The sequence below is a fragment of the Dermacentor variabilis genome, chromosome 7 (genome assembly GCF_050947875.1).
Source record: "Dermacentor variabilis isolate Ectoservices chromosome 7, ASM5094787v1, whole genome shotgun sequence".
In the NCBI taxonomy this organism is placed as follows: domain Eukaryota; kingdom Metazoa; phylum Arthropoda; class Arachnida; order Ixodida; family Ixodidae; genus Dermacentor; species Dermacentor variabilis.
This window is the reverse complement of record NC_134574.1, coordinates 162762058-162776439: the sequence shown is the minus strand read 5'-3', so window position 1 is coordinate 162776439 and position 14382 is coordinate 162762058. Positions and strand designations below refer to the sequence as shown.

The following is a 14382-nucleotide window of genomic DNA, read 5'->3' as shown; positions in this document are numbered from 1 at the left end:
ACCACCTGCCACTGTTTGCGAGCGCGCACGAAGCTTTACTAAGAAGCGGGCGGCTGTCATTCACGATGTTTACTGAAGAGCGAGCAGTTGGAGTCGCCATTCTAGCGATGAATGAGGAGCTAGTTGTGCGTCACTTCAAAATAAACTGTGGCAGAAGTGTATTGATCTGCCTATCCACCGGTGGGGCAAGAGTTTGTAAACTGCCATATTATTGGCGTATACGCTTCAACTTAGCAAGAAGTTTCAAGGAAAAACCGCCCCTTCTGTGAGTAGAAATGTTCGCCGTTGAAGACGAACTTGTTGTAGCCCGGGGCGGAATCCGGAACCATTGCATTTTTCGGCTATCCATATGGCTAGCAGCGTTTGCAGCTCTTGTAAAAGTAATCAAGCGAATGAGATCCATGGGCCCCCATATGCATGGCGAGCGAGTGTTTTTGCATTTCGCCACCATCGAAATGCTGCCACTGTTGTAGCCGGGAAACGAACCCGCGACTACGGGCTTAGTAGCGCAATGCCATAACGACTAAGCCCCCACGGTGCGTTGCAGGTTGCTCGGTTGAAAGGGAGTTTCGCGTCTGTTGCTGTCAGAGAACATCAGCATTACAAGCGATGGGTTCTCGTAATATGGACCAATCACGTCACATATTACAACTTGGATCGTTGCGCGTTTTTTGTCAAGTTTGAATTAGATTTGAGACTCAAGCCATGCTCTGGAAGGAGGATGACACTTCTGAATAATTTTTTTTGGATTTTGTTGATAACCACGAGAATGCTGAACGCGCCTTCATCGTTTTGCATCCTTCTTCCATGTAATCATCACCCCTCATCCAACATTTACGCCACCTTTCCCTTACCCTTGTGCAGAGTAGCATGGCTCTCTGACCTCTCTGCCTTCATTCAAATAAATTCTCCCTCTCTCTCAATTTCTACACCTTGAAGCCACGATTTTCTTTGACCAAGTCAAAGCATGAAGGAAAGAAAGAGCGCTTACTCAATGCACTGCGTGCACAGTGATATCTGTGAATTGTACAAACATGCCATTGGCATGTGTAGTATGACTACACGCGCCGGTGTACGGCTATACGATGTGCGATACACGATGTACGACTGTTCGACGATGTACGACAATGTAGTACAACCGCCGTGGTTGCCTAGTGGTGTTGGGCTGCTAAGCATGAGGTCGCGGGATCGAATCCTGGCCACGGCAGCCGCATTTAAACGGGGCGAAATGCGAAGGCACCCGTGTACATAGATTTAGGCGCAGGCTAAAGAACCCCAGGTGGTCGGAATTATTCCATGCTACGGCGTGCCTCATAATCATATCGTCGTTTTGGCACTTACAAACCATAATTTAATTAATTTTTAACAATAAAGCACGACTATTACATTCCTTTCAGTGATGTGCGATCCCAATTGCCTTACTTTTAACTGCTGTTTACGGCCGTAAGCGTCGCTGATGCAAAGGAGTTGGGTAGAGCGGTAAGGGAAGCAAATATGTGCTACAAGTATACGCCGACTATTGCACCACAGGATATATATGTGAAATTTCTGGCATCTCTGACGTTTTTTCTGAAATAGCGCTCAAAATACGCTTTCTGAAGCAGATGTCGAAGAAAAAAGTCCGGATAAAGCAAAAAAAAATTGCATTTAATAGAATATTTAAGGCCTGCCTAGCCGAGGCATACGCACGCGAATATGAGAAGGGCGACAAGCAGGCTGGATTTCTTTACTAACGTGGCAGGCGCAGCTTGCGCTCCTTTGGAGCTGTTGTCACAGCTGCGTCACCCTTTTGTGAGATTGGATCGCTTTGAAGTAATACGGAATTTTTGGACACGCCATATGAACTGTATGTCAGATAGGCAAGTAACATCCTCCCTCACCGTTTCACCCACTCCCGCAGGTTTACTTGGCCATATACGGCATTTTACTTGGCCATATATGGCATGAACCGTTCTGAAAGAACGATATCACTCTGAAATAGGAAATACTTACGCACTGGGGGCGTGCTGTATTGGACACGTAAATATGTAATTATGAGCACACACACACACACACACACACACACACACACACACACACACACACACACACACACACACACACACACACACACACACACACACACACACACATATATATATATATATATATATATATATATATATATATATATATATAATTATATATATAATACGGGAAGGAAGGTGGGCAAAGCCGGACACAAGGACACAACGAGAACAAAATGTGCAACACAAACGCTGTTTGTTTTGTACTTTTCGTTCAAGTTGTGTCCATTATTTGCACCCCTGCCTTTCCGTACCATGAGCCCCAACCAATTTCCTCAACTTTCAGTTCTCCTATGAGAAAATAACCTTTATTTTTTGGAAGAACCCTTGTCCGGGCTTCTCGTCTTTTCCTTCGGCTATAGGTCTAGCTTATTGATGAGCTCCACCATTTATTGCATTCCTATCGGTGGACAATCTGGTAGCCGTCACTTCATGGGGCCGACAACCGTTGTTTTTCGGGAAGAGGAAGGTGGGCAGGTCAGCCTGCCTTTAACCACCTGACGTCGACAGTCCGACAACACGTGACCATTGTCAGTTGCAGAAATGGTTGACGGACATGGCTAGAGCTTTTGCCTATAACTAATGTAGAATCGTTATGGGTATAGGCATAACAGGGAAGAAAAATAGAACGCCGACCAAAATGGGGTTTTCTGAAAATTCTTAAACGTAAACCTCCGCTCTGTTTTTCTTCCTATTATGCCGTTGCTACCCGACCAGACGAAATTTCGTCGAACTCTTGATTTCGTTATGGGTATAGCTTGGTGGGAGGCCCAGCGAGCTAGAGGCATTCCGCTTGCCATATTAGTTATGAGCAGGATCTAGCCATGTGTGTCGCGAGTCAAGGAACTTTTACTTGGATGATCGGCGTCTCTGCTGCAAAGGAACAGTTGCTTTACGCTTTACATGAGAGGTAAACAAGCTTTTTGGTTACAAATCATGCAATGACTACATTATCAGGTTCGATGAAAGCGGCAAGACGCTATGAATCATGCATCTAGGGCTGGTTAGAAAAGAAAGCCTGCCTCTATCACTCTTCAAATGTCAGTGCATGCGGTTTATGTCTCCACGTGCACACGTAAAAAAAAACTATCAGAACAAAATATAGAAATGTAAAACACCAGAGCTATACCGATCTTTCAAAAGTAGGCATCTGCATTTGCGCATAGCATCTAAGTGACGGGAACCTCGTTACCTGCACCCTTGCTGTTGGGTTGAGAGCATTGACTGACGATTCCCGTGGAAAGAAAGGGCAACTTGCTTTTAATTTTTCCTGATTGATAGCGATGTCATACTTGGAAATCAAATAGCACGCTGTCTTTGAAATGTTGCCGGACCGAAAGGAAAAAAAAAAAAAAAACCTTGTGTGTCGTGGACGAGCATAGAAATCACGAGACGTCATCGGCGAGCTTGCGCAAGCAGCAGAGTCATTACTTGTTGGCAGTGTGAGAACACACACATCCATCTTCGTTTCGAAAGCAGATGGGTGAAAGTTAGAGAAATTGAACAGAAACTAGCGGTAGATTTGTGAGTTCCAGAAGGTCGGCCTGAGCCGGTCATGCATGTCAGACAAGAAGTTTCAGTCACCCGCGACTTTGTGCGCGGAGCAGATCGAAACCTCGCGTCTTATCTGCGATAGATGGAAGCTCTACGACTGTAAAACTTAAAAAAAATAGCCGATATTATTGCTAGTAACGAGTTCGAAAGCCGATCTACGGACGTTTATTAGAAGAATTAAACGTCAGAGTCGCACTGCTTTTTCCATTGGCTAGTGCCTATGCTACTTTTTTTTTTTTCGGAAATCGTGCCACGTTCGCTGCGGTAGGCCCGCGGATATGGGGTTAGGCTGCTGAGCACGCCACAGACGCACGCAGAGACAAATAGGGAAATGACTAGATAGATTTACGTACAGACGGAGATGACTAGATAGAGGTGCATACAGACGGAGATGACTAGATAGAGGTGCATACAGACGGAGATGACTAGATAGATGTATAGACATACGGAGAAAAAGAGACAATGACAGATGCTCGCTCGTGATCCCAAAATACAGACGTCAGGTTGCGAAGAAAAATCGAATTATGTCAACTGCAGGACCAAGGACTCTCCCAGCGACCTTCAACTACGCCCGTCTTGCGCTAGCTAACTCCAACTTGCGCCTGCAAATTTCCCTATTTCATCGCCCTACCTAATTTTCTGACGACCCCGACTGCACTTAGTATCCATTCTGTAACTCGAAATATGCGCCGTAAAACTTAGGCTAAAAATGCGCTGTTGTTTCACTCACCTTAAGAAAACGCTGTTTACTGCACTGAATCACAAAACTGACACGCAAGCGAACTTCGTGAGACAGTTTGAAAATGATCTCGAAACTGGTGTAGTCCTGAGAATTCTGTCCAAGTGGATTCACCATGCAAACTCACTGGCTACGATTCGTAAATTGAGATATGTGCCGTAGAGGAATTAATCAGTACTTTAATTAGCGTAGTGCGTAATTCGTTGCAGACATTTTATGTTTGCTCGGTATAGTCGGGAGTCGATCATCGTCACTACTACGTCCCTCCCGTTAACGCATGTATCAGCGTCTGCGCAGACGGTGCTTCTTCCGTTCTGGTAGGTCCTGATTATCGCTTACCCCCTGGATCTACGCCTGCCCCGGTGATGGGCGGGATGAATGTGCCTAGCGATGAGAGCCACCTTGAACGTAGACCCGATCTCGTCCGGTATGCCTACCGGGCGTTCGATCTCTCGTATGCTGTCCTGGTTGTTTAGTCTCCGGAGGAGAGCTCGTCCTGTTGTCGTACGTACACTGTAATATTGTCTTTTGAGAGGCGAGCTGTGCCTCCCCGTGTTGACCATAGGCATTTGTTGTGCCGAGGTCTAGTAGTTTTGTGATTGCCGTTCGTGTTGGCAGGCCCAGTGCTGTCTTATAACCTGTCATGAGGATTGCCTTACGGGGGTACGAGCCACTTCTCCTGGCCCTGCAATGCCGCCGGGATTGGCCTCTTTTTAACAGCGGAGCTGTTCTAAGTCGAGCCTTCGCCGTCCGTTGTCCGGTGTCTCGCAGGTGGGCAGAGTGTGCGCCGGGAGAGGGGTATAGGAGCAGGTGTTCCGCCGGCGCACGCCCTTTCGCCCCATGGATTCCGCTCGGCGCGAGCGGCAGCAGGCGACCGCAAGAGAGCGGGCCGACCTCGCGCAAATCCAGAGCTTCGAGAGTGGGAAGCGCAAGCCAAGCGCCGGTGGAGGAAGGCCAACACCCCCCCCCTACCTTTCAAGAGGAGGCAACACAAGCCAAGCGCCAGCAGAGGCAAGCTAACCCCCAACTTCGAGAGTAGGAGGCCGAGCAGAGACGTCGATGCAAAGAGATTCCTCCCGTGGAGTGTGCCGATGGACGGTTCAAGAGAGAATTCTTCGACCGTGAGTACGGCCAAAGCTGCAAGGCGTGTGGTAGACTGTGGTGTGATCACAACCTCATGCAACTGAAGAATGTGCGCAATCCGGAACCGAAGCTCAAATTTCACAAAACGAGGACACCGAAACAAAAGACTCATGAAAATCGCGCTAAACGCATGTTCAATGTTGAGAAAACAACCACGAGCTTCGCTGTTCCTTACCCGCCGTGGTTGCTCAGTGGCTATGGTGTTGGGCTGCTGAGCACGAGGTCGCGGGATCGAATCCCGGCCACGGCGGCCGCATTTCGATGGGGGCGAAATGCGAAAACACCCGTGTGCTTAGATTTAGGTGCACGTTAAAGAACCCCAGGTGGTCAAAATTTCCGGAGTCCTCCACTACGGCGTGCCTCATAATCAGAAAGTGGTTTTGGCACGTAAAACCCGAAATATTATTATTATCACTGTTCTGACAGCTTTAATTCACTGCGTGGAACTGGCTTTACTTCTTTTGCTAACGGACGCGGACACGAAAAATTCCGACCAAGTAACGGCTAACAGCTTCGCTGTAAAACTTGCAAAGGTGTGCATCTAAGTACACGAACATTCTTTCACTGTTCGATTCCCGCGGCAGGGCATCGAAGTGCCAACCTCGTGTTCAACAGCAGTGTGCTACTGCCTGTGCTGCGTCGGGCAGCTCGAAGATATGCGTATACCGAGGTGTAAGCGGGCTAGCTAAATCTCGGCGAGCTCGCCGCCCCGCAAAGCGCGCTCTAAAACAGGCGTTGGCGCTTTTGGGTTCGTAGAAAAGGGCTGTCTCGTTCGTCGTTAAACGTTTCTCGCAATGCCATATATAGTCACCGTCGCCGATACACACGTCTTACCTCGAGAGTCGGCCTCATTCGCGCCATTGCAAGCAGCAGCCCTTATATATATATATATATATATATATATATATATATATATATATATATATATATATATATATATATATATATATATATATATATATTCTCTTTATTCGTTAACCGCCATTTAGCACGCTGCTAGCATATCCACGAAATCAATGTTACTGTATAAGCGCGCGTGATAATAAATCTAAACGGTTAGAGTACGGGGACACATCAAATGAACGGGGCATCCTTGTCGCCGGCAGTCCGAAACGAGACGGTGCGAGTGAACATGAAATCGAGAACTCGGAGTGGGTTCCCACACGTTACGGGGTGCGCGCTCGTGGATTGCAAGTCACGCAGTCAGTGAGAGCGCATCGCAAACACGGCGACGGCAGCGTGATGAGCGCGGTGCGCTGGTTGCGTCCGCGGGTCCTATCGATAGACGATGCCACTGCAAGCGCCACCGTAATCCTCAGAGCGGCCCACCGCCGCTGTTGAACGAAGTAGGCACTTGCGGAACATATGGAAACCGGTGGCTTATGGAAGGTCTGATGTTGTCGGCGATTTCATTTCATTGCCTTCAAGACTCATTAAAAATGGGGTTTTACACAAGGGGAGGTGGGAGGTTTCTTGGGTTCTTTGTTTATTTTCTTGTACACAAGCGGTTGCGCCGACTTCCTGATCTCGGCGATAACGGCAACTGGGATCCAGCGGCGAAGGGCGATAACGTAAGGTGCACGAAGGAAAGACGACTGGGCACAAGAGTGCATGCGCCAACAGCTGAGATTTTATATTAAAATATGGTTTAAGAAGCGGTCGCTGGGTGTCACGCCCGTCATATAGAATTTCACGCTACCGTAGTTTCTTTCTCTAGGCTACCGTCGCCGGCGTCAGCTGAACCTCTGCATTCTACCAGGTGCTCTGGCAGCCATTGTCGTCATTAGCCACCCTAACATTTCACTGACGCAAAAGCAACCGTGGCTGCCACCTCCGAGTCCTGCTGTAGGGGGTGCTTCGAAGCTTTGCGTCGCGGCTGCTCCAGTTATGGCCTCGGGCTTTTGCTCCGGAATTCTCGCACGACATTCATTGGAGCTCGTGGAACACACGTGTTACGCCCGGCGGACATTTCATTATTGCCCATGAGCTGCCGCGTGTTACACCGACGCCTCCGTTGCTGCCTACAAGTGTGAAGTCGCGCCTGCCTTCAAGTTTTCAGTTGTGCGTGCGCGCGTGTTCCCACCCGTACGAGAACGTTGGACAACGAACTGACCGTGCCACTTTACCGAGAGACAACAAAGCAACGCCACGTGCCTCACCAGCTAACTTGCAAGGTGGGCCCCTATACAGGTATGTAACTTAAGGTGACGCGGCTATTGCTCTTATGTCTACATGATGGCCATTTCGTAGGTTAGACGTTGCTGCGTAATTACCGTATTTCCACGCATATAACGCGTTGTTTTCCCTCGACGTTTCTTACCACGGAACGCGGTTCGCGTTATATTCGGGTTCGCTACAGGAATATAAGGCCTTTCTTTGTTAATGCGAAAGCACTATATGTCCCATCAAGCAGAAAAGCCGGCGTTGTAGGCAGAGTGGTGCCAATAATTATCGCATCATGTGGTGCCATCAGCGACTTCTAGGACGTCAATAGTAATACGAAAGTTGGAAAATGGTATAACAACGGTAATTAGTAGTAATTATCGGTAAAATGAATTTGGGTGAATTAATGTGAATTATTCTTAATTAGGGTGAAGTAAAGTTGGAACAACTTAGAATAAGGTGACTTAAAGTGGTGTAAAGGGAGTTAAGCATGGTACAAATTAGAGCAAAGTGGATTAAGGTAGAGTTGGCAAGGGTACGTGACAATACATGCCGTCACATATCATAGTCACGTCTTAATTGGAAGCGAGATTCCGAGGTGCTTGCGTGTGACGTCATTATGCTTTCGCATTCAGATCAAGTAAGGATAATTCAGTTACTATTGATTTTTATTTTATTTCGACTGCTCGCCATCGAGCTGAGAGTTGCCCCTGTATTTTTTGCCGTATTTTCCTGATTTAGAACGCTGTTAGTGCCGCATCAATGTGCTTTCGGCGTAATTATCGCAACTATTAGCAAGAATATAGACGCTCTTGTGCAGGGGCGTCAAGCGAGCAGTCTTATAAGTCACGCTGTCTTCAATGTCGCACAGTGCATCACCGCTCAATCCATGGAAGGCTTTGTCGTGTTCGATTGTGTCGCGGGAATTCGTGAGCGGCTGTTTGTCCGATAACCTTAGTGCGTGTCACAATGTATACGACGCCGTTCTCGCTGACGGTGACAGCCGCCAGAGTCCACCTTTTTACTTTATTTTGTGACGGCAACTCATAGCAGCAATAAATAAGGCCATGTGAGCATCCGCTCCTATGCATAGCAGATCACGGTCAAGCGCGCACAAAGACAAAGTTAGGCGTAGACAACACAAGCGCTTACTACTCTTCACTTTGTCCTTGTTTGTGTGCGCTTGACCGTGATCTGCTATGCGTATAAACAAGTAGCCCAAAAGTCGGTGCTCTTGCACTTTTATGCGTTGTTCTTTTTTTTTTCTTCGGCATCACTTCACGTTACGTGTGTGTGTGGCCAAGCGCCACCCTCGCGCTATTTACATGCAAATACGGTATGTTCCAATCTAGCGTGCCGTTGACGTTATGTTAATTTTTTTCGTCAACCTCACCGTAGGTGGATGCCGTGCAACCTAGTGACTGGCACTACTCCAAGGGACAACGAAGCAGCTGTCGCTACTTCAGCAGCTAATTCACGAGGTGGGAGTCTCTTAGCTGGCGAGGGCGGCGTGGCTATCGAATGGCCTACTAAGCTAATTGGCAGAATTAACCCTTTTAAACTGATTGGCACGAGAAGGCCGCAGCCACATCGGGTCGTCCTCGTGATGGAAGCGGGGAGGACGACGTGGGGCGATTGTAGCTTTTGGCTTAGCTGGCACTACGCGGGCTCAGCTGGCTGCGCTCTTGTTTGCGACACGGGCGGACATCGGCCCGTTACGACTGCTGTTGCTTCCCGGCCATGATTTCGCGCCAATGCGCGCGATATGTGGGATTGCGGAAGTAAATGGCACCCGAAATTAGTGTCGGGTTTTCTTTTTTTTTTTTCTAGCGCAACAGAAGAACGGACATTGCCTCCGGTCTGCAGCGCGGGGCGCTGCGGTGAAGACGGTGGTGGGTGGTCACATTTTTCTGTCTTCCGTTTTCTGTGTCACCCCGTGCTTTCTTCGGTCGACAAGCCAACCATTTTTGACGAGTCCATCATCCATGCCAGCGCGATGACACTTGTTATGGTGAGTACGTGCCTTCTGGTTACTTTCGTCATTTAACAAGTGGCCTTTATTATTTTTTTTTTAGTTCCGCGACCTGTACCTTGGCCCCTGGCACACGTGAGCATGTTCCTGCACCAAGCCGTGTGTCGGACAGATGTTGTTCAGCGCCTGCCATCCCGCCAATCACCACGTATCTGCTTCTGCCTCAGAGCTATTGGTGTCCTGGGGATGAAGAAACCTGCTGGCCCCGCCCTGCAATACCGTGATTGCACGTAAGTATGTCTAGTTCCGACCTGTGCTGTGACAGTGCTGACTGGTACTTAACCAGACTCATGTCTGTCGTTTCAGTCTGCAACCCTTGTCTTGACAATCGCCGCCCGTCAAGGCCTGTCCTGCCCACGTAGTAGGCGGTGACATCTACTGCTGACCGCAAGGAGGCAGGCGTTGCTCTCGCCGCAATTCATCACATTGCGACGCCCGAAGAAGTGGAGCTGCAGGAAAAGTCATTCGCTCTGTGCTGCCCCGACGACGGCACGCAACTACGGAGTCATGACGCGAATACAGATGTGACATCGCTGTTGGAGTTGTTCATTCTATCCTGTAGCTGTGTCACGGCCGCTCGGCAAAGACGCGCATTGTTGGTGGCCGTGTAATCGGCGGACCAAGCAATTCCAGGCGACAAGCTGTTCCGGATCATCAGAGGTACTCTGCTCAGGGGATAACATTGGCTTGATCTGGGGATTCTCGCTCGTCAACTTTCATTCACATTCTGGCCCTTCGTAATGGTACGCTGATGCTGGTTCGCGTTGCGACGTTGCACGCGCGTATGTATTCGTTTGAGTATGCTTAAGCGAGCGTCTGTTGCAGTTTGTGTGTTGTCTGTTGTATGCACGCGCGTGCTACTTCGCTTATTTCATATGGTACTTGGCATAATTTTTCCTGGGTTGTGTTCCCAATCCATCCACGCAATATTTGGTTGCTTGTTTCGCGCAATCGGTCACGTCCGTCCTTCAGAAAGTTTGTTGATGGTTCTGCAATGATGGTGGCTAATATTTTCGGAATCTCTTCCAACTTTGGCGCTGGACATTTCCCTCACATGGAGGGTGTCCAGTTATCTACTCGTATATTTGGCGATGGCTCTTAGTTTCATATCAAACTGCTTCGTATTCGGAGTTGTCTCTCTTGGCATCTTTTCCGTATCCACGCATTATGTCCAGTGCAAAACAGCATCAATGTAACACTACGAAAAGCACACCATGTGAATTGAATGCATGAAAACATCAACGTTAGCTTGAGGGGGTCATTATTATACAATCATGTCCTTTGTAATCTGATGCTTGTATGACACCAAGCTCATCTTTTTTTCTGCTGCCATGAATTATGCTAGCGGTTGAGCAGCGTACTTCAGCGAGGCACCGCAGCTTCTGGACCGCCCTTCAGCGGCATTGATCGGACATGACACATACCTTCTATTCACACTTGCCTGCTGGTGCCTGTTCATCAGTCATTTTTGCCACAATTACTTTTATCCTACTTGTTCACTGCCCTGTGGGAATTTGCCTGCTTGTATTCATTCATTGTAGATTTATATCACACCTACTTGCTGTACGGTATCTTCACTGAAATTAAATAAAATAACAAATGTTGCTTCATAGTGCAACTCTATATTCCCCTGTGTAAAAAAATAACATTGTACAGATGCAAAAATTAAAGTTCTCACTTCCTTGTTCATTTTCTTAACAATTCAGTGTTAAGAAACGTTGAAACACAAAATTCGATTTCTTTTGGAGTACTGCCCTGCACGATTTCTTGAACTCGTGAAAAAAAAATACGCGTGCAGTGCTTGGCGGTTGAAACTCCGTTCTTGGAGTGCCTAGTGGCGGGCGCTTCTTGCACCACGAGAACAGAGCTGATGAATTTTCGTATGTTGTAAGAGTGAGTCTTTGTGATGCATTGTGACTGCATTGAGTCACTCGGCGATCACCCAGCGCTCCACAGTGGCGTGAGAAAGCGCCGGCCGCTATGTGATCCGAGTATCGCGTTTTAATCGCCGAGCACTGCAGACTCGTCCTGCCAGAGTGCTTGGTTTCATGCATATGTACATAAATACGCACAAGACGCACCAACGAACATTTGGGAAAAAAACTCAGTCTTCTACACCCAAAAAATACGGTACTTCCTATGCCATCGTACCGGATGATATTACGATGAGAAAGCTGCTTCCCAATTGTAGATTGCGAAATGCTAGTGTGGTTAACGACGCAGTGCACAAGCAGGTACTTGACGGCTTGTGGTGTGACGACCTGCATGATTCACCGCAGGCGTAATAAAGGCTAAGGACCTGTACATATCAACTTTGAAGAGAAAACATTTCGCGAGTGCAATTAGCTTTCAAAACATTCCAGTATTTGTTTCACAAAAAGGTACGAAATGAGGCACGTTTATTGCACAACTCTGCAGAGAAAAATTCTGCTCCGTGGAGCAGAAATTTTGTACAGAAAATAAGTCGTAATAATCATGCAGAAGTTTCTGAACCTCAGGAACAGACTCACTTCCTCGTCCTCGAAATTTGTTTTGGATGCGGCCTTCTGAGCCCCACCTCACCTGCTCCTTCCCCGACGGTCAAATGCGGGCCCTCAATGAAAAAAATAAACGCAAAGAAAAAAAACAATGATATATGTCGTACGTACTTCCATAAAAACGGTGCCGGATCCGTCTATAGAGTCAATGTAAAAAGCTGAAGGTGGACATCGGACAACCTTTGACCACAGCCTAAATAAATACGGCGTTTTTTGCAAGGGTGTGCCTAAAGGTACATCCGACGGTTCCCTGTAACTTTCTTTACAGGTACGTTGACGGATCCGGCAATGTATTTATGGAAGTACGTCGAACGTGGCGCGTGCTGATATGACGTGTGCTTATGAAAAATTGATCAATGCTGCGATTGCGCTTCGCTACTGGGCCGCTAAGTTATTTGGTGGAAATAAGTTCGTGTGACTACACGTCAATTTTACGAGGATGGGGAAGTCGAAACTGGATCTCGCAAATTAACATAATCGATAATTAATGAAAGCAGAGAAGCGCAACTCTACTCAATACAGTTGCCTTCGCTGATCGCTCTTGAAATCGCCTTCATTCTTAGTTCGGGAACCGGCGTGACGTGACCCTTGTTGAAACGATGGTTCGTCGCTGAAGTCAGTTTTCTTGATGCTTCTCCGGGAGGCTGTTTATCATACCGCGGACCACTAATAAAAGAGATTCAGTGCCATAGCACTTTGTAAAGGTGGTTGACCAGCGAAGCTGTGTATGTGGGCCTCTTAATGGCGAACTGCCCATTGGTGTGTATCAAACGCCGTATGCACATAAAGGGAAGGCGAGGCGCGACTAGTCGCTCCTCCACGATATCGAGCCTCGGAAGATGATGAGGCAGCTGGGGGCATACATACCTATGTATTGGCGAAAAACGCGACACAACGCCTTTTGCTAACGAGTCCGAGCACGTAGAACAGACACGCCCCTCACCGCATTTCGACGGCCCACAGTGCTTCACCGTAGCCAAGGCGATCGTGCGTTGGTCGACGTCTCGCAGTGCAGTAACGGTTGTGAGGTCACTCGAAAACCACAATGAGGCCACTCAACCACTCGAATACACAATACAGGCCACATCAAATTGGTTTCCCACAAACTCCCTCCTTTGGTTATATTTATACATACATTTGGTTATATTTATATTACATTCGCGTGGACGACGGAACCGCCACCCCAAGTAGCTGGAGGAAACTGGACAAGCGTATCGTTTCGACGGGGCCGCCAACAAGGGAGAGCGGAAGGAAAGGCAGCGAGATACGCGAGCGCGTACGAACGTTCACATGGCTGACGCAGGCCAGTGTAGTGTCTGTTCTTATTAGCCTAATATCTGATACGGGTTGTATTCGGACCCAGGATATTAAACTTATTTTTGCAAGTTGGCGGAATGCTTGACGCCTGCTTCACCTCCGCCTTGGGTCGGCCCAGTATTGCATTATCTTTGGGATCGGATGACATTTTCGGTCTGCGGACGTCGATCCACTGGAAACTGGAGCTTCGCTGTAGATCTGTAAAATGGGTAGCGCGAGTTATGACGTTTCGGCATTGGTGGTTCTGCATTCGTTTCAATGCATTTTCGGCCGTGCAAGTAGCATTATGCGCGCTTTTACTTTAATTCTGCTTCGTCTACTAAAACTAGCCAATGCTGTAGAGATAGGCTTCTGCGCAAACGTGGTTACACGTTTGACACGTGTAACGGTTTACACGTGCGACATTTCCCTTCGTTTGTAACCAGTGCCAAAGGGGGCTAACAGAACATGCAGTGGGTGTTTCTAACAAAGGTTAAAGTAGAACGTTCGTAATGCACACGAGAATTCATTTCTTTAGAAATGCTGAAACCAACGAAATTCATGCGGCAGAAAGCTGAAAAAATTGGCAGTCTGCGTTTAACATTACAAGTAGGGAAACTATCGTAAGTCGACCATTTCGTTAGCGTTGCGGTAAAATCAGATTGCTACACTGGGTACCTTGGTTGGATACCAATTCACATGTTTTGTTAATGAGTTTCTTTTGCCTTCGGCAGTTTTCCCCGACTCGGCGAAAGCCTTTTCGCCACTTACATCTGACAAAGCAAGATGGCAGGAAGTAGTGCGTGATCACTCCTGCCGGACTGGCACATGCATCAGACCAACAACTCACAA

At 47.8% G+C, this 14382-nt stretch overlaps 1 protein-coding gene and 1 pseudogene across 1 annotated transcript in view; both read left to right on the top strand.

The window, feature by feature from the left end:
* The first annotated feature begins 8769 nt into the window (after nt 1-8769).
* LOC142588362 (uncharacterized) overlaps nt 8770-14382 on the top strand; it is a 47604-nt gene continuing 41991 nt past the window's right edge. Inside the window, exons 1-4 of the mRNA XM_075699995.1 lie at nt 8770-9001; nt 9064-9146; nt 9496-9676; nt 9741-9927. Of these exons, the coding sequence (XP_075556110.1) occupies nt 9779-9927 (149 nt within the window). The 5' untranslated portion in view covers nt 8770-9001; nt 9064-9146; nt 9496-9676; nt 9741-9778. The remainder of the gene's footprint in view (nt 9002-9063; nt 9147-9495; nt 9677-9740; nt 9928-14382) is intronic.
* LOC142589162 (U2 spliceosomal RNA) lies at nt 13525-13702 on the top strand (annotated as a pseudogene).